Source organism: Chinchilla lanigera, unplaced genomic scaffold (genome assembly GCF_000276665.1).
Source record: "Chinchilla lanigera isolate Chin_1 unplaced genomic scaffold, ChiLan1.0 scaffold00015, whole genome shotgun sequence".
NCBI classification, from domain to species: Eukaryota; Metazoa; Chordata; class Mammalia; order Rodentia; family Chinchillidae; genus Chinchilla; species Chinchilla lanigera.
In genome coordinates this window covers 20,899,846-20,926,531 of record NW_004955416.1, presented here as the reverse complement: position 1 = coordinate 20,926,531, position 26,686 = coordinate 20,899,846, and the positions used below count along the sequence as shown (strand labels likewise).

General features: G+C 49.3%; 1 protein-coding gene across 2 annotated transcripts; it reads left to right on the top strand.

Moving 5' to 3' along the window:
• On the top strand, nt 1-26,686 carry Fam174b (family with sequence similarity 174, member B; the record flags this gene model as incomplete). 2 transcript variants are annotated; one of them, XM_005381705.2, is given in 3 exon segments in its annotated part: nt 1-157; nt 18,184-18,315; nt 25,799-26,686. In XM_005381705.2, coding segments are annotated over 3 exon segments (293 nt in total), but the record flags the coding sequence as incomplete, so codon positions are not given.

Here is a 26,686-nt window from a genome sequence, read left to right as displayed (position 1 = left end):
CCGGGGCGGCGGGCGGCGTGTCCAACAGCAGCGGTGACGCCTTGGTGACTCGCCTGTCCACGCTGCTCCGCGACCTGCCCACCCTGAAGGCGGCCGTGATCGTGGCGTGCGCCTTCAGCGCGCTGCTCATCGCCTGCCTGCTGCTGCGCGTCTTCAGGTGGGTCCCGCGCCTGCGCCGCCGTCCCCGCAGGTGCCCGGGCCGGCGGGCGGCTTGGAGCGCCCCTGCCACCCTGCCCCTGCCACCTGCCCGGAGGGTTGGGCTCAGGAGGCGTGTGGGGAGCGTTTCTGTGGTTTCTCTAGGTGCACATTTTAGCAATTCTTTCCTCTTTCTTTAAGCATATGCAGTGTATCATAAATACTGGTTTCCGTTTACCTCTCTGCTAATGCTGAACGTTAAGCAGCGCTCTGAATTTTCACCACCCTCCACGGGATTTATTTTATATCCGTTGCACAGATGAGGAAAATATTTCCAGGGAGAGAAGCTAGCATAGCTAAGTAAACTCAGGGTTGGAGGTAGGATTTGAACCCAGGTTTGCTTAACTTGAATCTTGCCATCCTTTTCCCCCACTTCATCTGCAGCTCCTTCATGCCCCATCTGCTTTTTTTGTGTTTTCTTTTTCTGCTACTGCTTTTTTCCCTTTTTCTGGAGTGGGGAAGGCCCTCAGGACTGCATTTGGAGGTGTGCTTTCTGCCTGGCTCTGGTGCTGGCCTTCATGGTTACTTTGGTGGCCTTAGCGACTGTGCGTTGTGGGGGGGACAGTATTTCCTGATGGCTCTCTTAGCCCCTATGGATGAAGCCATCCTGCCAAGCATTCCCAGAGCCCTGAGCTGCTCAGAGAGACTTCTGCAGGGTGATCAAGGTCAAGGAGAAAGTGGCCAGGAGGTTAGGAAGGTCCCTGGCGTGCTGGGGTGGACAGCCCCCAGGGAGGTGAGCTGGGATTTCCTGCAAATGCCTGGGAATCCTGTTTGTGTAGGAAATGGACTCCACAGGTCCTGTTCCTCAGTGGCTGGCCTGGAGATCCGGGGTACATGTCACTCTCTGCTGCTGCCTCTGCTTCCCGGTGCGCACACCGTGCTTGGTGTGATGGCTTCTCTGCAGTTAGTGCCGAAGCAGAACTCAGGCCTGGGAAGGCAGGGTCGCGAGCTATCCATTGAGGTTGCTCTTGGTTCCGTGCCCCACTGAGTGCAGCTGTTCCCTTCTGGATCTGTTCCCCTCTGATTAAACACCCGGGATCTGAGAGTATGGGGCAGGGTCCGCTTCCCACGAGATCCCGTGCTCCCCTGACTATGGCTCCACTGGCTCAGGCCGCCTTGTTCCTCTCCAGGTGAATCTCCTCAGCGCCCTCCTGGTTCACCCCACCCTTCCCACTGTCGTCGTTCTTCTGTTTACTAACTTTAGCGGCTCCTTGGAGCCACTGCCTATGCATGGAGCTACCTAAGTGTGGCATGTAGGGCCTTTCCCCGGCCCACCTTGCAGCCCTTTGCGTCTGTCTCACGTCTCTTGCTCCTTTCCTTGTGCTCCGTGGTGCTGGCCTGTGCTTCCTGGACTCTGACCCGATTCCTCTGCATCTACCAAGCGTGACACAGCCACCCATGCCCAGCTCCAGCCCTTTCCTTCCTGTGTAGTTTTCCTGGACATGGTTGCTTTCTTTTCTGGCTCCCCAGCCCTCCCCTTGTGCATCCATCCTCCAGTGCAACCTTTCTTTTGCCATAGTGGGTTGCTGTGTTTGGGGCCCAGCTCCCGCACTGAGCACAGAGCCCTGAAGGGCGGAACACCCAGTTCATCCCAGGGCCCTGGGCCCGACGGGGACCTGGCATTCTGCAGGGGCACCGCTGTCATTTCCTGACTTCCTGATTGTGCACTAGGGGCAAACGCATGCCTACAGCAGCTCTGAGCCTGGAGGGTTGAAACATTTAGCTCAAAATAGGCTGAGCCCACAAGGCTGTGTACTTTTTAAAGAAGGTATTTGAAATATTTTGCCAGTCTGCTCTTTATTACCCAGGAGCGGGAGAGAAAAGAAGGCTGCATGAGGCCAGATGTGAGGACATGGAGCCCTGTGTTTGAGCAGCCGGAAGGGCGCGTCCTTGTTGGCCAGGAGGTGGGGTGTGGGAGGAAGGGCACTACTTCAGTGGAGAAGCTGCCTGTGGGCCCCATCTGCCTCCTCTCCCCGGGAAGAAGGTGTTCTTGTTAGGTTGAGTCTCCAGATAGACATTTGCCATCCTGGATTCAGATTTACACAAGAATTTGTAGCATTGACAGCTGTGAAGGGCCTCATGGTGCCCAGTCTAAGGTTACACCCGGACAGGGGAACAGCGTCACTGGCTTCTAGAACACTCGGCAAGTGTGATGGCCATGGCAGGCCCAGCACCTGGTCTATTCTTTGGTGGTCTGGACTGTGGCTCCTCCCCTTTCCCCGCGCTTCTCTGTGGTGTGGTTTGTCAAGCTCGCTGAAGGCCCACTCTGCTGGCAGTGTCCTGACCCGATGGATCCAAGGCTCCTTAGCCTGCAGGCCACGAGTCCCGGCCATTTTGCCAGTCAAGGCTCCCCGGGACCATCTCACTTCTAACCGAACCACCTTCACCTACTGAAGCTCTTAATCTGCAGCAGCTTCTGCCTGGGGCGCATTCCTCCCTCGTCTCTCTGGAACCAGTGATCTCCTGGGGTTCCTGCTTCTGTCCTCATCTCCTTCCACCCCAGCCTCCCTCTTCTGCTGGGATGCTGGTCTTATCTTTCCTCTGCCACCATGTCCCCCATACAAACTCCTCAGCATGCAGGAAAGGCTGTCTCTTGATGACCAGGGTTTTGCCTCCCTCTCCAGCTCCTGTATTGGCTCCACCCAGTGTGTGCCAACCACTGCTCAGTCCTGTTAGACTCCTCAGGATCCTCCAGAGTCACCATGTATGGTGGGCATCTTTCCCCACTCTGACTCTTGCCTGGATTCCCCTCCACCATCAAGACCACACAACTAGCTCAACGCTGTGTGCCCTCCTGGGTTTCCTGGCCTGAGGAGCCTCCCCAGCCCGACCCTCTGAGTTCCCAAGCACACTCATGCCTTAAACTTCCTGCTGGGAGTCTTGAGTGTCTCTGAATGTGCCCTTTGGCCCTGCCAGGCTGAGGGCTCCTGAGAGCAGGGCTGAGCCTTAATCTCCTACGTCTCTGTAACACCTCCTGTGGTTCCAGGCTCAGGTTGGCATTTCATAAAGATACTTTTAGCAAAAGAACATTGAACTCCTAAGCATTTCAGATTGCTGATGTCTTAAAAATGTCCCGTGGGACTAGGTACGTGGCTGATGGGAGGTCACCTGGGTGGTGGGAATTTCGTTGTTGCCCATTCATCTTCTCTTCAGCATAGATAGAGGGGAATAGTGGAGGGCGATTGCTTATTGAGCGGTGGTTCAGGCTATTTGTGTTTCTGTTTTCCTGGAAGGAGTCTCCTTGCCGGACAACAGAAAAACGATGCGGATCCAAGGAAACCGTTAAAGTTTCCTATATATCATAGTGAAAAATATATGTACCTTCAGTCAAGCGGTTCCATATGCATTTTTTTTCTCACTGCAGTATGCATTCTTTGCTTCACGTGTTAATGATTAGGAGAGGAAGCAAGATTCATGGAAATATTCAGAGCAGTTCTGCTTGACAGTGAAGAGTTTTAAATAACCCATAGCCTCTGGTTGGCACTGGTTAAGTAAATGATGGTGATCCTTAACAGTCATAGAATGTGATGACATTGGTTTGATACTGACTGTACACTTGAACGTGCCACTTGTCACAGATAAGTGTGGATAGTACGAGCTGATTCCAATAAATAAATTATAAATATATACCTACATGAATGTGCAAAGACATCTGTTAGCACGTGTGCATGTTTGGCCATGTGGGTGACTGTTCCTTATAATGCAGTTGTTTATCATAACATATTTATGCACTGTCTGAATTCCTGCACAGCTGTGTGACACCTATTCATTGTTTCCATCCCAGCAAGTGCACTCAGGTCCTTGCTGATCCTGGGGTGTGTCTCGGGCTAGTACAGACCTGCGGTGTACACCTGGGAGTGGGACTTCTGGTCCTAGGGGTGCTTGTACTTGATTTCCTGAGTAGGCACCAGCGCAAGCTCTCGCCTGCAGTGTCCATGGGTCCTCAGAACCTTGCATCGTACCCGGCATTTGATATCAGCTAGCTTTGTGATGCTTTCCCCTTAGATGAGTGTGACTTGCTACCTCATTGCTTTGCTTTGCATTTCTCTATTTTATACTGCGCTTGAGCCACAGTCTGTTCCTGTCCTTCCTAATCAATCTGATTTCCCTGTATACAGAATCATTTCCACCTTTTCCATGTACATTACCATTAAGGAAAATTTTAGATGGGAGACTGCAGGAGGGCGGCAGTTTGGAGACAGCACAGCTCCCGGCGGGACAAGTGTGCACCCTCCTGCTGGTGTTCAGGGGCAGACACCTCTGCTGTGGACCTGAGGCCTTTCTGAGAGTGGCAAGGGACTCAGCAGAGAGGCTGGGTCCAGTAGACACTGGGATTTCTCCTGATTTTATTCAGTATTTTTGGGACTGGGGATTGAATCCAGGGCATTCCCAAAGGACTGAGTTATATTCCCAGTCCTTTTTATTTCTGAAACAGGGTCTTGCTGAGCCCTTGTATTGTCCAGGCTGTGGTTGAACTTTCGGTCCTCCTGCCTTAGTCTCCCAGACTGCAGGGATCACAGAGGTGCACCACCATGCCTGGCTCTGACTCTTTGATATTGAGAAACATCTGGAGGGGTCATACCGATTCAGGGGTGGGACAGGTAGGTGGTGACTGCTGGCAGCAGGGCATTTCCCCCTGGTGTTCTCTTAGAGCGCTTCACTCTGAGCTCTGGGGCGGGGTGGGCATCCTGACTTTACCTTCTGCTGTTGTGTGGATACGGGGAAAAGTCAGGGAAATTGTCACCTTGAAGCTGCAACTTTCCTTTCCCGGTCTTGGCAGAGCCTCCCGGCTGTGTTGGTGCAGGCTGTGTTTTTCCCATCTGTTGGCTGCCTGCTTAGCCATTTTTCATTTCAGAATCTGTAAAATCCTCTTATCTCAAAGGAAAGTTCATTTGGATGCTTCTCCGGGGACGGGGAAGACGAATTCTAGGTGACCTCACATTGCCCATCTGTTGGTGGCAAAGGTGCACACGGCTGGGTCCTGGAGACCCAGGCATCGCAGAAGCTTAAGCTGCTAAGCCAGGTATTTGAAAAGGGACTAAAGGTTTCCTACTTATCTTGGCTTCTCTAAATTTTCTGTTGTGTGTACATTTACCTTTGCGATAATAAGGGAAGTTATTTAAAAGAAAATATAAAAACTCAATACTTGTAGCCTGTAGGAAGGTTGCCATTGAATGTTTCCAGTTGTTGCTCATTTGTATATCATGAGTTCAATAACGCGAAGCTGTGATGGAGCTATAGTGGAAGGTTCCGCCCCTTTCGTGACATTGAGAGACAGCATCGAACTTGTTTAGTGCCGGGAGGTCATTTCTGATTGTCAATCCAGGCTCGGAGTTGAGGGAGAAAACTACAGAAGTGGGATATATTAGTCTTATTTCATGTTTAATTTTATATAACATGGTGAAAAGCATTAAATAAATATGATGCAGACAATCCAGATTTTTTTTAAAAAGAATAGCATGCCCTTGATTTAATTTTGCAAGAAAATCATGGTATGTGGAAAGAATAAGGTCCCCAAATGGTTCTTACCTGGGGAGGCTTTTGCCTTGGGGTCATTTGGTTGTTTGCGGAGACCTCTGCGACTGTCAGGACTGCAGCGGGTAGAGGTGGAGAAGGTCACTGTTGGCCTCTAGTGGGTAGGAGCTAGGGTGCTGCCCAGCATCCTACAGTGTATGTGAATACCTTTCAAGAAAGAATTGTCCAGTGCCAAACATACAGGGGACCAGGACTGAGAAACTTGGAGTCCTGGCTTTGAGGCTGGCTGGTTGACTGAGGTGAGCAGTTTACTAAACTGCGCTGGGCACCTGTTTCCCATCATTAATTAGAGTACAGCTTCCAAGGGCTGTTGGGTGTTTAGAATAAGATTGTGCCAACCAAGTCCCTGCTTCCCTTGAAGCAGCTGACTGTCCTACTGTATTTAAAAATATGATTCTTAGAACAGATGCCATTGATACCTGACCTTTTGGTCTTGCTTCTACTCAGAAAAGAGGCTGCAGCCATATGCCCAAAATAACCAGACAGGTGCATCTGCTCCGGCCTCTTTCAGACGAAGTGCGTGATCTTCAGCTCCCTGGGGAGGAGGAGCCTGGCGACTGCCCTTGTTAACAGGTGCGAGCCCCTGGCACCTGCCGCCAACTCCTTCTATCAAGTTGGAAAGGGAGGCAAATCCTTCTTTAATGTAACCTTGAGGCCTCTGGCTTATGTGGCTTTGCTGTAGACTCTCATGCCCTGTCCTTTGAGTGTGTGGGGCTTTCTTGGGATACTAGGCACATCTGGAGCGGGTTGGGGTGGGAGTGGGGCTAAGGGGGGCTCCGGTGTCAGTGTCTGCAGAGTGTCCCACAGGAAGATCCTCAGGGGAGGGCCCTTCCTGGTCTGAGCAGAGAGGGTGGCCAGGGTGGTGTTGGGTGCTTGGGTTTACCGGCTGTGGGTTTGGGTCTGGCCATTTGGAAGGGGAGGTCATGCGAGCATGCATTTAAAATCATGTTGTTATTTTTTAAAAAAAATTCCTCCTTAATCTCAGGGCGATCTGCCAGGAGTCCAGACTTACATTTATTTTTCTTGGGGTGCATGGAGGAGAAAACCTGTCCTTGTGGTTCTGAGGAGGGAGGGGCTGTGACGGCGCTCAGGCGGGGCTCCAGCAGATGTGGGGCTGGGGGGCCCAGACGCCTCACAGGTGTGGGCTTTCCTCCCATTCAGGGCTCCTCTGACCTCCCTTCCTCCACACCGTTTTAGTTTTACCAGTAAAGAGGGTTTCAGATTGCCTGGTGAGTTTGTAGGAAGAGGAGGATGCAATGAGCGCGGGTGTGGGGTGCTCAGCTGGGCCCTGGCAGGGCCTCTGGGGTGTGGCCAGCTGAGCTTTGGCCTTGGCAGCCCAGGCTTCTCTCACCCAGCTCAACACCCAGGAGAAGACACAGCAGAACAGACGGCGCTCTGCCTGGTATTCCACGGTCACCTCTGGGAAGGGGGCGGGGCCGCAGGCACCATGCTGGGTGGGGAGCACATCACCCAGGCGAGGGGGAGGGAGGCCGTCCAATCCAAAAGCGAGCTGTGATTCAAAAGCAATACTTGGTCAACTGAGATAGACATGGCCACAGTGGCTTTGGCTGAGACCAGAAATATGGCCCAGCACTTCCAGGTCCCCTGGGTCCACCAAAGGGTCCCTCTTGGTCATTAGAATTTGGCATGGGAAGGCATTGTGCGGAGGAGGAAGAGAAGGTGAGAGGTGCTGGGTGGATGAAGCAAGCTTTGCTGTGAATGGGGTTTGCAAAAACAAATCACTGGAAAACATGATGATATTAATAATAACGGCAGCATTAGTAATATTTACTAATGGGTTGGGGGTGTAGCTTGGGTGCAGAGCTCTTGGTTACCACGTGCAAGGCCCAGGATTCCATACCCAGCATCATGTAAAAACAACAATAAACTAAGCCCTACTATGCCCCACGCTTGGTGCTAAGCACTTTTTATGTTTTCTTGCTCCGAGAAGGGGTGCTGTTGGGGTTCCCATTTTACAGATCAGCAAACCATGGTATAAAGTAATGAAGTGTCTTGTTCTGGGCCTGGAAGCCTGGGAGGAACTGACCTGGGAGGGAGGGACCTTCTGGTGTGGCTGGGATTTTGGAAGACGCCAGTTGCAGCCTGAGGGTTTGAGGTGCTGGAGCTAGCAGAGGATTTGCAGGGGGAGTGAAATAATCCAAGGGCTATGTTAGAAATGCGCTCCCCATTGGGTTCTCCTGTTTGCCAAGTGAGTGAATGAGTAGTTCTGTGACTGGGGCAGGGAATTAGGATGGGGTCGTGGTGGTGGTGTGGAGGTGTTGTGAGAACCCAGCTAGAGGAGGAAGAGGGAAGTGTCCATGACAGACCTGGTACGGGGCCATTGTGAAGGGGTGGTCAGGCCAAGAGGAGGCTTGATGAAGAAGAGGCTCCGGGGAATCTTTGCAAAGAAACACCAGCCACACTGCTGGGAGTCTGGGCTGGGGGCAGGGGCTGGAGCCTCTGCTGGGAAGTGGTGGCTCTCGAGGACATAGCGGTGCTGAGGGCTTGCAGGCCCCGCTGACACATGCAAGGCCATTTATGATAAGTGTGGCCCCAGCACTTCCAGGGCTCCTGCACCCACCAGAGGGTCCCTGTTGGTCACTGTGCTGCTGCCTGGAACAGTGGAGCTGCCCCTGGAGGTTCTGTCTTTGCTGGAAGCCTCCCCTCACCCACCTGACACGGCCTAGAAAAACAGAGCAGGCCCAGCCCTTTGCAAACACCCAACAGCTGGAGGGCAGGTCTCAACCTGGCCTGGGTCCATTCCGTTCCCAGGGGACTCCGCAAACAGGCCCCGCCGGGTTGGATGGTTTTTCTTGGGGAGTGGGAGTCGATCTACTGGGGGAGGAGAGTGGGAAAGAGAATCAGGGTGGAAACAGAGGGAGGTGAAACTGTGGTGATGTGGGAAACCCTCAGCCTCGTGGCTGAGCTCCCTGGGGTTGGCCGGCCGTGCAGGAGACTTCCACGCGAGGCACGCTCCCCCAGTGGCACACTGTGTATTGTGTGCTTGGTGCCAGTATTGGGGTCCATCCAACAGGGCCCCATTTTGTTACTCCTAAGCAGATGGGGAGGGGAAGCAGCTAGGTTATATAAATAATAGCCAGTACGTGTTGATCACAGCAAACTTTCCTTGGAGAGAGAAAAGGAAGGCTCCGGTTCAATGTGTGTGTTATTATATCTGTGGGCTGAATGGTTAAATAACACTCATGCGTGGCACTTATGGCCAAAAACCATGGCCAGGAAATGCAGTCAGAGTTTGTAAACGGATGGTCCATGTGTTGGAAAATCTGAACCCCAAATGTGTTTCTGTGTTTTGTTTTGATCTGCACAGTGACTTTACTAACTGAGACAGCTGAGTTAGGCATGGCGGAGTGTGCCTGTAATCCCAGCGTGTGGGGAGGGCTGAGGCAAGAGAATTGCACATCCGGGTCCCACCTACGCATCTCAAGATAAACAAACAAAACAAAACAGAACAAACCTAAGCAGCTGGGGATATAGTTCAGTGGCAGAACACCCCTCGGGTTTATCCCCAGTGCTGCAAAAGCAAACAAAACCCAGAATCTGAGATAGTTGAGAACACAGAAACATTGAGAGTCCTCATAAAAAGCTGGAGTCTCTGCTTCTCTCGACAGATGGGGGCTCATGGGACAGTAGGGGCAGGGCCGGGGTGGCCTTCTGCCCTCTAGGCTGAGCATTGGGCCATTCTTTGTGTCTCTTGTTCAGTGTTTATGGTCACGTCCGTCTGCTTGTTCATGTCATACCAGTTACCCATTATGGTTTCCTGTGTCTCTATGGCGCTGGAGCACTGGAGTTGTTGACCTGGGACCTTTGGGTCACTGTGCTGGGTGCAGGGATAGAGGCTGCCGCACAGACAGGGGTGGGGAGGGCTCCTGGGGGGCTGGGTGCACTTGCTGCATCTCCGGAAGATGCTTTGTCTCACATGACCTTGTGTGTGCTGCGGGTCGCCTCTTTGCGGTGGATGTAAAATGTGAGCTAGGGGTTGCTATCAGCAAAACATTGAATTTTCCTACTCACTTGAAATTCCAGGATATATTTGGGCCTATTTCTGGATTCTTTTCTGCAGCAGCAGCTGATGGTTAAGGTGCCAGTACCACTGCACTCGGTTAGTGTGGTTTGACAGTGTGCTTTCCTCTCTGGGAGACCAACTTCCTGTGTTATTCCTCATCTTCAGAATCCTCCTGGCTTTTTATGTGTTCTGGAATATCTAGACCCCCAACAAAAGATCTGTTAGTATTTTATTCTATTTCATTAAAACTGCAGATTAATTTAGGTGGCTTGATGTGTTTATGAGACTGAAACACAGTATGCTTTTTCTTGTGTACACAAATTTCTTTTGGTTGCCTTTGTATTTTGTATTTTTTACTTTTTTTTAGGTACTGGGAATCAAACTCAGGACCTTGCACTTGCCAGGAAGGTGCTTGTGCCACTGAGCTATATCTCCAGCCCCTTGGTTGCCTTTTTAAAAAGACAGTGCATATTATCTCCACAGGAAAACGTGCTTCCTCCTGACATTTTCACACGTGCATATAATACACCTGATCATCCTCTCCTCATTTCCTTCCCTTGCCCCACCCATACCATCCCCAAATCCTTTTCCTGTTTTCTGATCATCGCCCCCTCCACTTTTATGTCACCTTTTCCCCCGCTCTAGATTCCACATATGAGAGAGAACGTGCGGTACTTGTCTCTCTGAGTCTGGCTTATTCCCCCTAACATGATGGTTTCTCACTCCCATCCATTTTCCTGCGAATGACATTGAGACCAATATTCCCTTGTGTTTATACACCACATTTTCCTAATCGTTCATCCATTAAGGAGCACCGTGTTGATTCTGTAACTTGTCTATTGTGAACGGTGCCTTGGTAAACATGGGTATTTGATATCTCTATTGTGTGCTGACTTTAATTCTTTGGAGTATACACCAAGGAGTGGTAGAGCTGGGTCACATGGTAGTTGTATTTTTAGTGGGTTTTTTTTGCAGCAATCCCCATACCTACCTCCATAATGGGTGTATTGGTTTACACTCCCACCAGCAGTGTAGGGTTCCTTTTTCTCTACAGCTTCATCAGCATTTATTTATTTATTTATTTATTTTACATTCTCGATTGCAGCCATTCTGACTGGGGTGAGATGGAGTCTCAATGTAGTTTTGATTTGTATTCCCTGATGGCTAAAGATGTTCACCATTTTTCCATATAACCATTGTCCATTTGTACTTCTTTTGAGAAGTGAAGTATCTGTTCAGTTCATTTACCAACTTATTGACTGGATTACTTGGGCTTTTGTTGTTAAGTTTTTTGAGTTCTTTATATATTCTGTTTTTTTTTCTTCTTGTCTTTTTGAGGCATGGTCTCACTATGCAGTTCAGGCTGGCCTTGCGCTTACTTTGTAGCCCAGGCTGGCCTCAAACTCACAATGATCCTCCTGCCTCAGCCTCCCGAGTGTTGGGATTACAGGCGTGCGCCACCATGCTAGATATAACATATCTAGTTATATTCTAGATATTAATCCTCTACTAGAAGAGTAGCGGCAAAGATTTCCTCCCGTTCTGTGAGCTGTCCCTTTACACTATTCATTGCTTCCTTTGTGTGCAGAAGCTTTCTAATGGGATGCAATCGCATTTACTGGTTCTTGCTATTATCTCCTGGCTGTTGGACTTCTGGCTGCTTTTCATCAAGCAGCAACAGGCTGAAAACCAAAGAGACTTGAGGTTACAACCCTGGCAGCTGCCCGGGGAGTACGTACAGAGTGCCTGCTCCTCATGTGGGGACACCAGCATCAACGGGAGCTCCCTGCCCTCTGCCAAAATGTGAAGAGCTCGGGCTTGGGAGTGGGACAGACCTGGATTTGAATGCTACTTACTGGGACTGGTCACACAGCATCTGCTGGCCTTGGTGTCCTTAACTCCATAGTGGGAATCCTCCCTGCCTCCCTGGCTGGGGGCTGCCGTGCCACCACGTGCCACCATTTGGCACTAAGAGCCGTGCTGTCATGGTGGCTTCTGCACTGTCACCCCATTGAGCCAGGTCTTGTGGGAACTGTGTCCCACAGCAGGGGCGGTGCCTGTGAATGGAGACCACAGGAATCAGAGGGAGGAGGAAACTCAGGCTGGCTGGGGTGTCCTGGGAAAACCCAGGAGAAATGGGCGTGCTCGGGGCCACATGGGGTAGGTTGGTGGGGTAGGCAGCGCCTTGCCCACTTGTGAGGGCTGAGATCAGAACCTCAGCCTCAGGACTCCCTGTCGGCGTTGCTGACTGCCACACCCCGCACTCAGATCCCCTATCAGCGCCTGGGCTTGCTGTTTCTCTGTCCGTGAGCAAGTTAGGAGGGCCTGTCTCCGAGCGGGTCCACTGGGTTGGGGCACACTCGCTTGCCAGGCTTGTTTGTCCAAGGGCTCCTGAGCAGCTGTTCAGAGAGCCTTTGAGTAAACAAACCCTCTGGCTGCAGGATTACATTTCAGAGTGAAGGAATTTTGAGCATCTCCTCTCTCATTTGAGAAGTGTGTCTTTTAGATCCAAGGGTGATTTGTCTTTTCTAGAACGTCTCTGAAGGCAACGTCATGTGGATATTTATTGAAAACTCCCCTTCACCAGTCTAGCGTGGTGGCACACACCTTTAATCTGAATGCTGAGGGAGGCTGAGACAGTAGGTTTCAAGTTTGAGCACAGCCTGAGCGACTTAGCAAGACCCTGTCTCCAAATAAAAACCCAAAAGCACTGGGTTTGTAGTTCAGAGCACCCTGGGCTTGATTACCTTTGCTGCGGCCACCTGGCTAAAGAGACCTCGGAAAAGGAAAACTGTGGCCCGGGGACCATGCCATTGAGAATTGACCGTGAGTATCTTTTCCCTTTTCTGCCTCTCCAGTCTCCTTTTTTTCGGCAGGAAGTGCAATGCCATTGTAATTTTCACAGGCTGCTTTTGCTTGGTCCTCTGGCTTCCCCCCGGGCCAGGAACCAGTCTGACTCTACCCCTCCTGGAAGTGGGTACTGCATCCTTGTACGACCTGGGTCCCTGTGTTGGATGTGGGCTCGGTCTACGCCGAGTGGCTTCAGCGTCTCCATGGCTGTGTGGTCTTGGCCCTTCCTCAGGTCACTGGCTTGCAGACAGTCCTGTGAGGTGTCACACACAATGTGTGTCCCCTGGAAACCTGCACACCGTGGCCCTGAGCAAGACCTTTCTTGCTGTTGTCACCGAGTCCTCTCATGCCGGTGGCTGTGTATTGTATAAGGGAAACAGTCCTAGCACTTGAAAGGGTTTGAGGAAATGGGAAAATTGTACTGAGTGTGGAAGGCTTACTATTAAAATGTTAAGGAATCCCGAGATGGTGTTTATTATTATAGTGGAGGTTTCCTGACATGCTGTGCCTTCCTTGGAGACCTTGTGGCAGTTAGATTCTTTAGGTTGTGTGTGACAGAAAACCTGGTCTGATTGCCTCTGGTGAAAGTGTAGACAGCTTTGCAGTTTTCCAGGTCTAGCTTCATAAGTCTGGCTCTTTTCCTCTGTCCCTTTCTCTCCTCAGCCTGCCCTCTTTCAGGTCTTACTTTCTGTCTTCTGATTGGTCATGCTTTCCTCCTCTGTCCTCTGCCATTGGCTAGCTAGAAGGTTGCAGTGCACTGATTGGCTCAGGCTTCATTCCTGGGGGCCTCTCCTGGAGCTGAAGTTTGGCCAGGCATGGAGGATACAGAGCTAATAGGAGGAGATGGAGGATGCTGGCTGGCTTCCGGCCCGCTCATGCCCTACAGGAGTCTTACTTCAGAGAGGAGAGTGTGTCTAGATCCATGTGATGTGTTCAGTGACACGTTCCAGGAAGTGTAGGGACGGCAAAGGTTTTTCAGGGTTAAAATAAAGTGGTGGCAAGGTGTGCTGGGGTCATGCTGGGAGGGATGGAAGCAACAAGCTGGCGCAGCACCTCTTGGCAAATGTGGGGTTATTCCGGGTGACCTCACTGAGGCTAAGTTTCCTCAGCTGTAAGAGCTGACAGTGACAGGTGCCTATGGGGTTATTTAGAAGTTGTGCACGTGAACATACTTGGAATTGCTGTGCCACCACCCAGCAAGAGCTCAACTCGTGAGGACCATGATTAAGACCCTTTTAGTGTCTGTGGTGCTGTGGATCTAACCCAGGGCCTTACGCACGCTAGCCAAGCACTGAACCACTGAGCTCTACCTCCAACCCCCGTAGACTCATAGTAAGGCAAAAGGATACAGTATTGCTGGGCGTGGTGGCACACTCCTATAATCCCAGCACTCTGGGAGGCTAAGGCAGGAGGAGGAAAAGGCAGTAAGTTTGAACCCGGCTTGGGCAACTTGGCAACTTAGTGAGGTCTTGTTTAAAAAAAAAGCCACGGTGTTAGTCTGTTTTCTGTTGCTGATACAAAGACTGGGTAAGTTATAAGGAAGAGAGGTTTATCTTCGCTCACAGCTTCAGCTGCAGTCCGGGTGGTGGCTTTGCTGGCGGAGTTCTTACGAGGCACAAGACATCGTCACAGGGCAAGAGACACTGTGTTTGGGTGTGGTTCCTTGCTGTTACGAAGTCACCAGTATCAGTATTAATGCTCCACTCTGATGACTGCTGAGCCCTTCTTTTTTTTTTAATTTTTAATTTTTTTTTTATGTTTTTTGTTTTTTTTTCCGGTACCGGGAATCGAACTCATGACCTTGTGCTTGCCAGGCAGGCGCTATGCAGCTGAGCTAAATCCCCAGCCCCTGCCGAGCCCTTCTAAAACCTCTAAACCCCAGGTTGTCTCCACTCTCTCCACCCTCCAAGTGGGGATTAAGTCTGGCCCTGGTTTCAGAGGAGAAAAAAACGTACTCAGACAAGGCAAGCACTGAGTAGTAGTGTCTACACGCAGAGAGGCGCGGTGGGACCTGGCAGGTTATTTAGGCTCCTGGTGCCCTGCGTTTCCCGTCTCCCGTGTTCCCTGTCTACGCCATGATGGCTCAGTTCTCCGACCTGGGTCTGGTGGGCGGGGGGACCTGAAGGTCCGTGGACAGTGTGGATCCACTCTGCCCTGCTTGTAACTGGCAGGCTGCTGGTGAAGGGAGGCTCTCCCTTGTAATGTGAGGAATGCCCCTCCCCGCCAATTCATATGTTCTGCAGCTTCCCTCCGGCTTGTCGCATTGTGCACCTCTGCTAAGGATGGAGCTCAGTGTCTTTAACTATTTCACAAGTCTCAGTTTCCCCTAATTAACACACCCAGCAGTGCAACAGCAGAAATTGCTTTTTTTCTTTTCTTTTCTTTTTTTTTTTTTGTGAAAAAGTGTTGTCTTTCAGAGTTGTTTGTTTGAGATGTAATTTCTCCAGCTCGTTATGTCAAAACTGGCATTTGAAGCACGCATGAGGGCTCTTGCTAATGGCTCTTTGTACTTCGGAGGGCTCCCCAGAGAAGCAGAACCAATTGTGTGTGTGTGTGTGTGTGTGTGTGTGCGTATAGACAGGGAGGGAGAGAGACATATTACTGGAAGGGAGCTTGTGACACTGTGAGCATTGTAAGACTGACAGGTTCAAGTTCTATGCCCTGCAAACTAGAGACCAAAAGGAGGCCGTGGGGTAGGTTCCAGTCTAAGTGTAGGCACGAGAGCCAGAGAGAGCCAGCGTTTCAGTGTGAGTCCAAAGCTGGGTAAAAGCTGAAGTGGCTGGGTGGGAGTTGTTCCTTGAGGGAGGGTCCATCTTTTCTTCTATGGGGCCTTCTCCTGATTGAATGAGGCCATCACCCTGGGAGGACAGGGAGCTTTGCTGGCTCTGCTTCTTCAGATGTTAACCCCATCCAGAAACACCTTCAAAGGCACCCTGAGGGCAATGCACGCTCTTCTACCTGGGCACCCTGGAGGCCTGTCAAGTACACGCATAACGTGCACCATCACACGAGTGTCATATTGGGGGTTCAGGATTATTTTCATGATACCTGGAGAAGAGTTACAAACAGCCATGACCCCTCAGCTTGACACTGTCTGGGCGTGGTCACTTTGAGGGTCGCAGGGGGCTCTTGCAAGTCCTTGGGTTCACAGGTATGCCCTTTTCTAAAACATCCCTGCTGCTTCTTTAGCTCAGGCATTTGGTGCTGGGGACAGAGCAGGGAGCCCCGCCCCTCTGCAAAGCCAGGTGCTCCCTCCAGACAGCTGAGAGTCACCCAGGAGGCGATTTAGGGCTGTGTTCTTCAGAAAGGCGTGGTAATGTGGGTCCGAGTAGGTGTAGACTGGGAGTCTGAGGATGGTTGATTTTTCTTGTGGATTTGTTGTGGATTGCTTGTGACACAAGGAGCCTTTCTGAGTTTAAGTTTCCCCCATCCAGAATTGGGGATGGAATTGCTCAGAGACGGTAAACCATTTAGGGAAGAATGTGAAGGTTTTTTCCCTGAGGACAGAGGTGGGGAGAATGTGGGGCCAAATGTGTTTGTGAAGTTCTGCATGTAAAACCATTCTGGGTCCCTGGTGATGGGACTGTCTGTGTACCTCAGGCTTAGCCTCTGAACACCAGTCCTGGCCCTTGCTGTACTCTTCATCCTGTCATTGGAATCCAGGTGGACCCACACCTGTGCCTGTGTGTGTACCGTGATGTTATGGTGTGTATCTAGATGTCCCCCCAAAGCCTCATGCGCTCATACATGGGGAGTTTTGTGGGTGGCTGGATTAGGGTGTGCTAATAGATTAAGGGTGTGATGCTGGGATTAAGCGGGTGGATAAGCAAAGGCCCACTCTGAGGCTGGTAGCCTGGATGGAAGAAAAAGGAGAGACAGGCTTGCTGCTTTGTTACTTTCTCCCTTCCCACCTGTCCTGCCATGGAACATTCCTCCCCTGTGATGGCCCTCTGCCACGCCACCCTGCTTTGGAACGACATGACTACGGACTGAAACCTGTGCAAACTATGAGCTGAAATAAACCTCTGCTCCTCTACCTTTGGATGTTGGGTATTTTGTCTCAGCAACAAGAAAAGTAACTAAGATTTGTGAAGACCACGGGAAGGAGAAACTGTTTGTCAACAAGGCTGGAGACCATCAGATTTGATGGCTGGATTCTCCCTTTTTCCCAAAGTCCTCCCCCACCTTCTTTTTTACCCAAACAACTCCAAGGAGCAGGTGCTGTAAGTTGTTTTATACCAAAGATACGGTACTAAGATTTGTTATGTAAACAGTGTGGCGCTTTGGTAAATCTTAGTTTTACTAAATCAGATTAGGTCAGACAAGAGCAAGTTGGTGTTGTTCAAATTTTTTTAAGAAAACCTGAAAGTGAAGTTCTGTTTTCATTCATTTTCCAAACTTATGGAAGAGTCTCTTTGTGCTGAGGACAAAGAGATCTCGCCTGTGTCTCTGATGTGGTCTCCATGGGAACGGCTTACAGTCTGTGGGAAGAAGATGTAGGGAACACGATTCTTCCATACCTGCTTAGGGTCTTTTGGGTTGGCTGGTTTCTCAGGAACAGCATCAAATATTCTTAAAAAGGAGGACAGCTGAGAATACAAAGCAACTGGGGAGAGGTCCACAGTAGTGGAGGAATAAATGCAAAGAGCATTGGTGGTCATAACAAGAGCATCGCTCCTAGGTGGCATCATGAGCCATCCAGCCATGCCCAGTAAGTACTGCAGCCTTCATGCAGTGAGTCTCACGCCATGGCTGGTGTCAGGCCTTTCCCTGTGGCCCACAATGATTCTCTGCCTTTCCAAAGCTAGCAGTGCAGTGTTATAACCAACTCTTCTTGTAAATCTTTGGGAGGAAAACCATATTGACTCATTTTCACAAGTCCTTGTATGAGAAAGGATAGAGCATGTTTGACTCTTGTTATTTATTGTCATTGCTAACAATGACTCACTGAGAGCTCCTTACATGCAGGCGTGTTAATTAGTGCATCATCCTGGGTGATCTCCCTCTCCTTCGAGGAAGGCCATCCCATCCCAGTTTACTGATGAGGAAACTGAGGCTCACAGGGATTCATTGACCTCCTCGGATCACACAAATAGGGTGTGGTCAAGCTCTGACTCAGATCTCCTCGGCTGTGCCCGATCCTGTTACTGAATCCTTTGATCACCATGGATTATCTTGGCATGGCTTTTGCCTTTTAAAAATGTCGTATTCAGCTGGGAACATAGCTCGGTGGTAAAGCACTTGTCTGGCATGAATGCAGCCCCAGGTTCAATCCCCAGAGCAGCAAAGCAAAGCAAAACCAAAACACTGCATTCAGATTATAAATCTTGATTTCTGAGTTGTTGGTGCTAGAGCCGGTGTCTCTGCCGTGTGAGTGGGGGCCACACGGAGTAGCAAGCTCAGTAACTTAGTCTGTGAGGTCTTATCCAGGGCTCACTGGATCTTCAGTGGGTCACTTGGGCAGCCTGAGTGGCCAGGCCAGAGGCCACAGCAGGTTTACTACAGTCAGGATTATGGGAGGAAGGAACCCACTGGCATCTCTGTTGTTGCTCTCTCACGAATGTGCTTCTCCTCTGCAGGTCAGGGAAGAGGTTAAAGAAGACCCGCAAGTATGACATTATCACCACTCCCGCCGAGCGCGTGGAAATGGCCCCGCTAAATGAAGAGGATGATGAGGATGAGGACTCCACAGTGTTTGACATCAAGTACAGGTGAAGGGTGGGGACAGAGGCTTCCTCCTGGGCTCACGGAGGAGAGGGGACCCTTCGCCTTTGACAGCGCTGTGAGCCCTGGCCTGGCCCACAGTGGGCTTGTTCTCTGGTTAAGTGTTAGGTGTGAGGGTGTTCCGTTTCCAGAGGGAGCGATCTGCCACCTCCTGAGACACGCAGCATCCAGAAACTCAGCCGAGGATGGTTACTGCCTGCTTTTCCCAAGTGAGGAGGCTACTTTGGCTTTAAGGGAGGGAGAGCAAGAGGGTTGAACTGGAGACAGCAAGCTGGCTGAGCACTGGCCTGGGGTCTGGCTGGAGCAGTGCGTGTGCCACACACTCTGCCAGAAACTTCTTCCGCATCACTTGCATGGGGGTCCATCCTGGATGGATGGAATTTACCGATGAGCTCCATGGACAGGTGTGTTTCCTAACGGTGGTCTGCAGGAAAGTCACAATGACTGTGACTGAACTGCAGTGCGGGCCCTTAGATCCTTGCGAGGTGCACCTGGAATATGAGAGTCACAGTGGTGGCTCTGGGGGAGCGCAGTGTGGAGGTGAAGGCTTGCAGGCTCAGGGAGGAAGAGGGGTTGAGTTCCAGCCTGAGGTTTCTCCTGCTGCCTGGCTTCTCTGTGCCTGGGATGACTGCTTTCCGCACCTGTGATTGGTTCTTCATAATCTTGGCTGCCCTCAGCTCTGGGTCCTTCTGCATAAACCAGCAGCTAGGTTCAACAACACAGCATCTAGGATTTTGATTGGAACTGCATTGACCTTGTAGGTCAGTTCATGGAGAATTACCTCCTTTATGTTCAATTTTCCAATCCTTGAGTATGGAATGACTTTCCATTTATTTAGGTGTCTTATTTTTTGCAGTACCAGGGATTGTACCCAGGAACTTTGCACTGAGCTACCTACATCCCCAGCCCTTTTTTTATTTTTTGAGACAGAGTCTTGCTAAGTTGCTAAGTTACCAGGCTAGGTTTGAACTTTAAATCTTTCTGCCTCAGTTTCCCAGAGGGTTGGGATTATAGGTGTGTAATCCACCACACTCAGCTTATTTAGGTATTTTATACAATGTCTTTCAGTGCTTTTAAAAACTGATCCATAAAGTAAAATAAATTTTTGTTAGATGTATTCCTAGATGTTCTACAAATACAAACACACACACACACATGCACACAAATATGACCTTAAAAATACATAGTGTATTTATACTCATATGTAAAAACATGGCTGTATGATCATGTTTGCATACAAATCAATTTCGGGAACAATTTGTTAATGAGTCACACCTAAATTTTATAAGGAAAAATTAAACATTAATGTTGGTTGTAGATAGCAGAGTGGGAGAAGATTCACTAGCCGTAGTTAGCTTTTTAGACAAGGAACAACACCTTTTGAAAAAAGTCAAATCAATTAGTGATATTTATCCATACTGCAAAATGATATATACACAGGATTATTCATGGTTATACTGATTTTATTGCTAAGCCATACATTCAATACAGAGAAATAACGTTTCACAAGAAGGAAACCATGCCTTCGTTATTCTCCATAATAAGCAGGGCTGGCTTCCTGCTGAGGCCCCTCGCTTCCTATACGACATGCACATGTGGATCCGGGTCCTACTGCTGTATTCTGAGCCACCAAACAGCATCTCATCCACACTTGATTCTGAACTACCTTCATGGGGGCCACAAGAAACGAAGCTGTTTTTATGACATCTTTACATCTCACTAGATAAGAAAGGATCTGAAATGGGGAGTTAAAACAGTCTGTTTGTTCTGAAATTCCATCTATGGATTCTAACATAAGGTGGGAAAAGGGGCCCTTTCTTGAGGACATGGATGCCAGCACTGTTACGGCATACATGTTGATGGACTGGTCGTATGGCTGGTGTAATGAAGGTGAGATTCACGTTGACACCGCTGTCAGATTGAGAAACTTCCACGATGGGTCTAGTTCTTCAAATAACAGAGTGAGTTCTGTTTCTAGGCTGACAGACCTGTATGGGCACTGCTGCTGGCTCTGAAACTCACTATGAAAGTAAACCATGACACTGACCACTTGCTAGGTGATGATGTCACAGAAAATGCTCTTGCTTTTCAGAAGGGCAAGTTTACTCTGTGGCCTGCTGTAAGGCCGACGTCAGCTACGGTAGAAACCAGGTCTGCAGGCGGCTCTGGAGCATTTCGGAAGCTACTCTCCCTAAAGTGCTCCCTGCTGGCTGTGCAGCAGCAGCCCAGAAACCTTCAGGGTTGGTGCTTCTGGGTCAAGGACACCTGTTAGCTCCATCCAGCTCCTTAGTGTCTCCTCTGCCCCCATTCCAGGCTGAAACGCAGCACCTGGCCAATCCATTTCTATTATGGATTTCAGGCCTTTGGCTACAGTGAACCCCCTGTCCCATGGGCTGTATCTCCATGCCTGGGTTTCTCCTCCTGGGGCTGTCAGACTCTCTCTGCGGTCACTTGGAGACAGCCTCAAAAACAGGCTCCTATGCAGCTAGGCATAGTAGCGTGTGGCTGAGAGGCCCAGCACCTGGGAAGCAGAGTCAGGATTGCTAGCCTGGGCAACTGAGTGACTTAGCAAGACCCTTCCTTTAAAAAAAAAAGGACTGGAGATGGAGTTGTTAGCTGAGTTTGAAGGCCCTGGGTTAAATACCCAGTACCACCCCCAACAAAAACTCCCATGCTCCTGTGCAAGCTACCATCACTTGATTTGTGACCTATTTTTTGATTTTTTTCAAAGAAATAAAATTTTTAAAACCTTTCTGTTCATGGCAGTTTGTTTCTAAAGACATTTCAAAAAAAAATCCAGCAACATTGCCAAACCCTTATTAATTCTGATATTATAAATATGGATCCTTTTGGGTTTTCTACATAGATAGGTCATTGGGAATACTGAGGGTCTGTTCCCTAGGATGTACGCATTTTCTCTCTTTTTTAAAAGGCTTTTTGTACTCTTGGCCGTTTAACACTTCCGTGTTAAACGGAAGTGGTGAAAACACGTGTCCTGTCTTAGTCTTGATTTTAGAGTATGCTTTCAATATTAGACCTCTTAAGAGTAGTGATTACTGTAGGGTTTTTGTCTATTTTTTTCCTCTAGATAGTTTTCCTTTAGTCTTTGTATGGTAATGTTACATTTTATTAAGTGCTTTACCTAACTCTTGAGAAGGTCAGATTTTTTTTCTTTATTCTGTTAAGGTGGTGAATTTATATTAATTAATTTTCTCATATTAAACCAGTTTAGCATTTCTGAGATGAAGAGAGCTTGGTCATGTTATTTTTTCTTTCTATCTATCTATCTATCTATCTATCTATCTATCTATCTATGTATCTATCATCTATCTATCTTTTTGAGATAGGGCTTCACTATGCAGTTCAGGTTGGCCTTGAACTCTCTTTGTAGCACAGGCTGGAGCAATCCTCCTTCTTTAGCCTTCTAAGTGCTCAGATTACAGGTGTGCACCACCATGCCTGGCTTATTGTGCTATTTTTATACACATTACTAAATTTAGTTTCCTAATATTTCACCAGACTTTCTTGTGTCTAATGACAAAGCCGGTCAGTCATTTTTCTACTTCATAATGTCCTTGTTGGACTTAGGTAAACATTTTACTAGCCTCATAAAACAAATAGGGGTATATTTCCTTATTTTCTTCTTCTTTGGAATAGTTTGCATCAGATTAAAATTGTTTCCTAAATGTTTAGTAGACCATGCTGAAACTGGCTGGGGCTGATGGTTTTTTGTATAAAAGGAATTCTTAAAACCACTGATGTTCAATTCTTTGAAGAGTTATAGGACTATTTAATCTTTATTTCTTCTTGGGTCAGTTTTTTTTTTTTTTTTTTTTGGTTTTTGGTTTTTCTCTGGTACCAGGAACCGAACTCATGACCTTGCGCCTGCCAGGCAGGTGCTTTTGCCGCTGAGCTAAATCCCCAGCCCCTGTTGGGTCAGTTTTAAAGAGTTGTAGTTTTGGGGGATTTTGTCCATTTCATCTGAATTTTCAAATGTGTCATACTAAGTTGTTCCCAACATTCTTTTATTATCCTCTTATACTTCTTTGTAACATGGATGGAAATGGTCCCTTTCACACTCTAAATACTGTCCCAGAGATGTAGACATTAGTTTTGCCTTTTATCCTTTTTCTTAATCAGTCTTACGTCTACACAAAGAACTCAGGTTTGGCCTATACAAAGAACTCATGTTTGGCTTCTTTGATCCTCTTTGTTATTATTTCAATTTCAGTTGATTACTGTGTCCCTTCTTTTTTTTTGGTTTTTCTCCGGTACTGGGAACCGAACTCACGACCTTGCGCTTGCCAGGCAGGCGCTTTGCCGCTGAGCTAAATCCCCAGCCCCCTACTGTGTCCCTTCTTAAGCTTTCTTTGGATGTGTTCTGTTTTTCTGACCTCCTGCGTGGCATATTTAGCTCTTTTGTTCCAGTTTGGTTGTCTGTACAAGCATTTATTCCGTGACCTCACCTGTGTTAGCTGCTTCTCACAGATATTCACTGTCTTGTCAGCCACGGCCTCCCCGTTTGTCCTGAAGGACCAAACTTCATGTTACTTTCTTTAGAAGTTTGTACTGTTTGAGTTTGAAAGAAAATCAGGATGTGGATGAATCTGGAGATGAATCACAGGACCCAAGGCCATCCCACTTCTCAGGCCTGAAGGTGATGGGCTGTGTAGATGGAGTAGTAATAGGTTTTCTTATCACAGGTGGAATACATCTACAGAAAACTGCAGAAAAGGAACAGGGAAAAAGAACCTCACTGTCATCTCATTATTTAACAGTAGCCACTAGAGTGTGTGTGAGTACGTATCTGTGGAACTTTTCTTTGCTGTTCCAGAGGGACCTTTTTCCATAGGTCACAAGCAACTTTTCAGGTCAACAGACATAGAGCAGATTTTAGGATCAGTTTTGTTTGTTTTTGTGGTGTCATGTTTTTGAGGCCTTCTCTGTCTGTACCTGGACAGTGTGTTCCCAGGAACCTCTTTTCTTTTCCTGTTGAGTCACAGCTCGACCACATTATTTTTGATTCTCTGTAGGAAATGAGCTACGTTTAGATTGGATGTGGCTGTCATAGCTTGGGGTTATTTCATGATCCAGTGGAAAGAAGAAAATGGTGATTTTGGTTCCAGGGCAGTGGGATGGTAATGAGCCTCTTACCACTGCTCAGGTAACTTTTGATAATGCTTTGTGACTCAGAGTCTGTGCTCGGCTTCCTTGCAGCAGGGAAGAGGAACGCAGCAGGGGAAAGCTTTTGTCAACAGCTCTCTTTTGGGGCTCTGTGCAGCTGGGGTGTTATAATCCATGTGCCGAGTATGGGCCAGATGCAGGGTGGGGGTAACCCATTCCAATGTGTTCCCGATTCTGTACTTAAAAAGGCTAATTAGAAGTGGGAGATGATAGCTCAGTGGAATACAGACAGCCCTGGGGTTTTGAAATGCTTCCATATTTTAAGAGGCGTTTGGATCTCACTTGTGTTTTGAGCTTGGCTGGCCTAGTGTGCTGTGGCTGCGGAGATCTGAGACTCTGCGCATTGCTGGTTTATTACAGGGGACTTTTGTCACACCCTCTAGGCATCCCCAAGGCAAGGCAGATGTTGGCTCTTCCTCTCACTTGTGTGGCAGGTGTTCCTGCAGCCGCGACAAGCGCAGCCCAAAGGTGTGCTGCTGGGAGAACCACTGCTCTGCCAGCCCTGCCTCCTGCCAAGAGGGAGGTGTTTGTCCCTGGTTATTTGGGGAAAGGGATGTGGCACCCGTGGGGGTGTGGCCTTGCATTCTAAACATGCCCGCCCCGCCTCCTTTGCGGGTAGAGCTTCCTGCAGGAATATAATTAGCAACTGGCGAGATTTTGGCTGCAAGGCGGAGCACTGTGCCTGGCATCTTGTGCTGGGAACAAAGGGCATTCAGTGCTGGTTGCTGCGAAAGGCTGCTGTGGGGCAGGCTGGGCGTGGAAGCGAAAAACAAACCTGGCTCGCTTATCCTGGCCCAAAGCCAGGGGCTCCAAGTCCCCAGGGGACCTTGTTGCTGTTGCTAAGTACACTCAGCTGTTGGCCTTGGAAGGCTTTTGGGCTCACCCCACATCCTGGAGGTTTAGATCCGTGGTGGGGAGAGCGGAGGAATTGTGAGGTGCTTGTGATGAACAGTGGGGTCCCCCTTACACCGGGGCACTGTAGGAGGGCTGTTTATTTTTACAATAATAAAATTGTGAGGGGGATAGACTGCAGCCTGTGGGACAGAGTGAAAGCATGGGACCTGGTAGAGGACCCCCAGGTGTGCTCCGGAGAGCCCTCCAGATGTGGGCTCTTGGACGCCCTGGCCGGTGAGGGCACTATGCTCTGGTGCTGCAGAGTTTGTCTCCCTGGGGATCCCGAGGATGGCTCTTCCTGGGTTCCGTGGCTGCTGTAGTCTGCTTGGATCCACAGGCGCGTCTGCTGCAGGTGGCTGTGGACGGCTGGGCCTGTGTGCTGCTCTGATGGTTGGTCCCTGAAAGCTTCACCAGTCCTCAAATCCTGCTGAACCTTCATTTTTATATTTTCTAATACCTGTAGCCTAACACCTGCAGGAGATGGTCGCAGCTTTAGTGCTCAGATCTCCCTTCCTTTCCTAAGCTCCTTTAGATGACAATTTGAATGATTTGTTTTTAAATTTACTTTCTCACAAGGCTTTCTGCACTAGTCTTTCTTGAACCCCTGCTTTGTCTGATACTGTTCTGGGGCTAGACTTTAGAGGTGAGAAATCCTCAGCGTGGCTCTTGCCTGTCCAAGTGCCCACTGTAAGCGAGAGACGGACACAGTCAGATACTTGTGTAAATTGGCCGGCGGCTAGGGGCAGAAAATGAAGGTCTAGGCATAGGCCAAGTCTAGCCCACTGTGTATTTTTACACAGCCGCGTTAGTCAGCTTTCCATCACTGTATCAAAATACCCAAGATGATCAACTTAAAAAGAGAAATGGTTTATTTTAGTTCAGCTTAGCAGGTTGAGCCCATGGTGGGCCCTGTTGCTTGGCGCTGTGGTGAGGTAGATGGCATGGCGGGAGTGCCGGTGCCCACCTCATCATGAGCCGGAGAACAGAGGAGGGATTGCAGGATGTGCTCAGGCTAAAATATTTACTCTTGGACTTTCGCAGAAATAGTTTGCTGACTCCTGGCGCAGACACCTGTAGAAGGGCTGGGAAGGAGGGCTACCAGGGGAGAGGTGGCTGTGTCCTAGGGGGACCATGTGGGGAGCTAGGGAAGGGGCTTGGGCTGGGCGCTGAGGGAAGACTGGAATGTGCTCTTCAGACAGCACGTGCAAAGGCCCAGTGGTTGGGGGATGTGGAGCTTCCAGGGGCTGAAAAGACAGCTTGTGTGGCAGGGGTTGAGAAGGGGAGGAGAACCTGACAGTGGTCCGGGGATGGAGACTGCGAGGGAGGGTCAGGGTGGGCCTGGTGGGGGCCCTGCCTCACAGTGCGCTGACCCTTGCTGCTCTTTCCTTTCAGGTGAAACCTGTTCTCCAGTGTGTGGGTATCCTGCCCGGTGAAGGATCTGGGAGCCGCCTCTCCTCCAAAGCATGGAAACCAAAACAAACAGTTTGTGACGCTCTGGCTCCACTGTGTGTGTCCAACGTCTGCTCTTAACTTCACCATAAGCTTGGTTCCAAGTCAGCACTGGAGAGTTGGCTCTGCTGCCCTTTGGGCGTCCTTTTCAAATGTCACCCCTTCCTCCCCCTCCTCTGGGAGGTTTTTTGCCTTACCAAGAGGATAAGGGTAGAAACATGTTGATTAAAAAAACAAAAGTTTTTAAAGCAACTGCTGACGATAGTAGAACTATGGTTAGGCGGACTCACAGTCTACAAGGAGCCCGCAGGCCTGCGGCCGTGCGCGTAGAACCCCCTGGAGCCGTGCAAGGAGGTCGCACCCTGCGGCCACCTTTTCACCAGTTCTGGCCTTGCCTGGTGACAGCTGTGTGAGATTTTACAGCGGAAGTGTGGCTCCTCCAGAAGCCTGCAAGTTATGGCTTCTTTCTTTCTTTCTTTCTTTCTTTCTTTCTCTTTTCTTCTTTCTTCCTTCTTTAAAGGGTTCGGCAGAAACAGGCATGGCTAGTTCACAAAGAATTCCAAAGTTCAAATATCAGGGAGAAAAAGGTACGTGTGTGTGTGTGTGTGTGTGTGTGTGTGTGTGTGGGGCACAAGTGTGTATGTGTGTGCGTGAGTGTGCGTTCATAGGGAATCAGTTCCTTCTCTCAGTGGAGTCGACTGCATTAGACAGCTTGGGATAGCAACATGTTTTCTTCTTTGTGCTTTATAAAAAATGTTTCTCTGCCCTGTCAACAGTTCTATGTTGTTCGTCTTAAAAATATAATTAAAGAAATAACCGTGGTAATTTCAA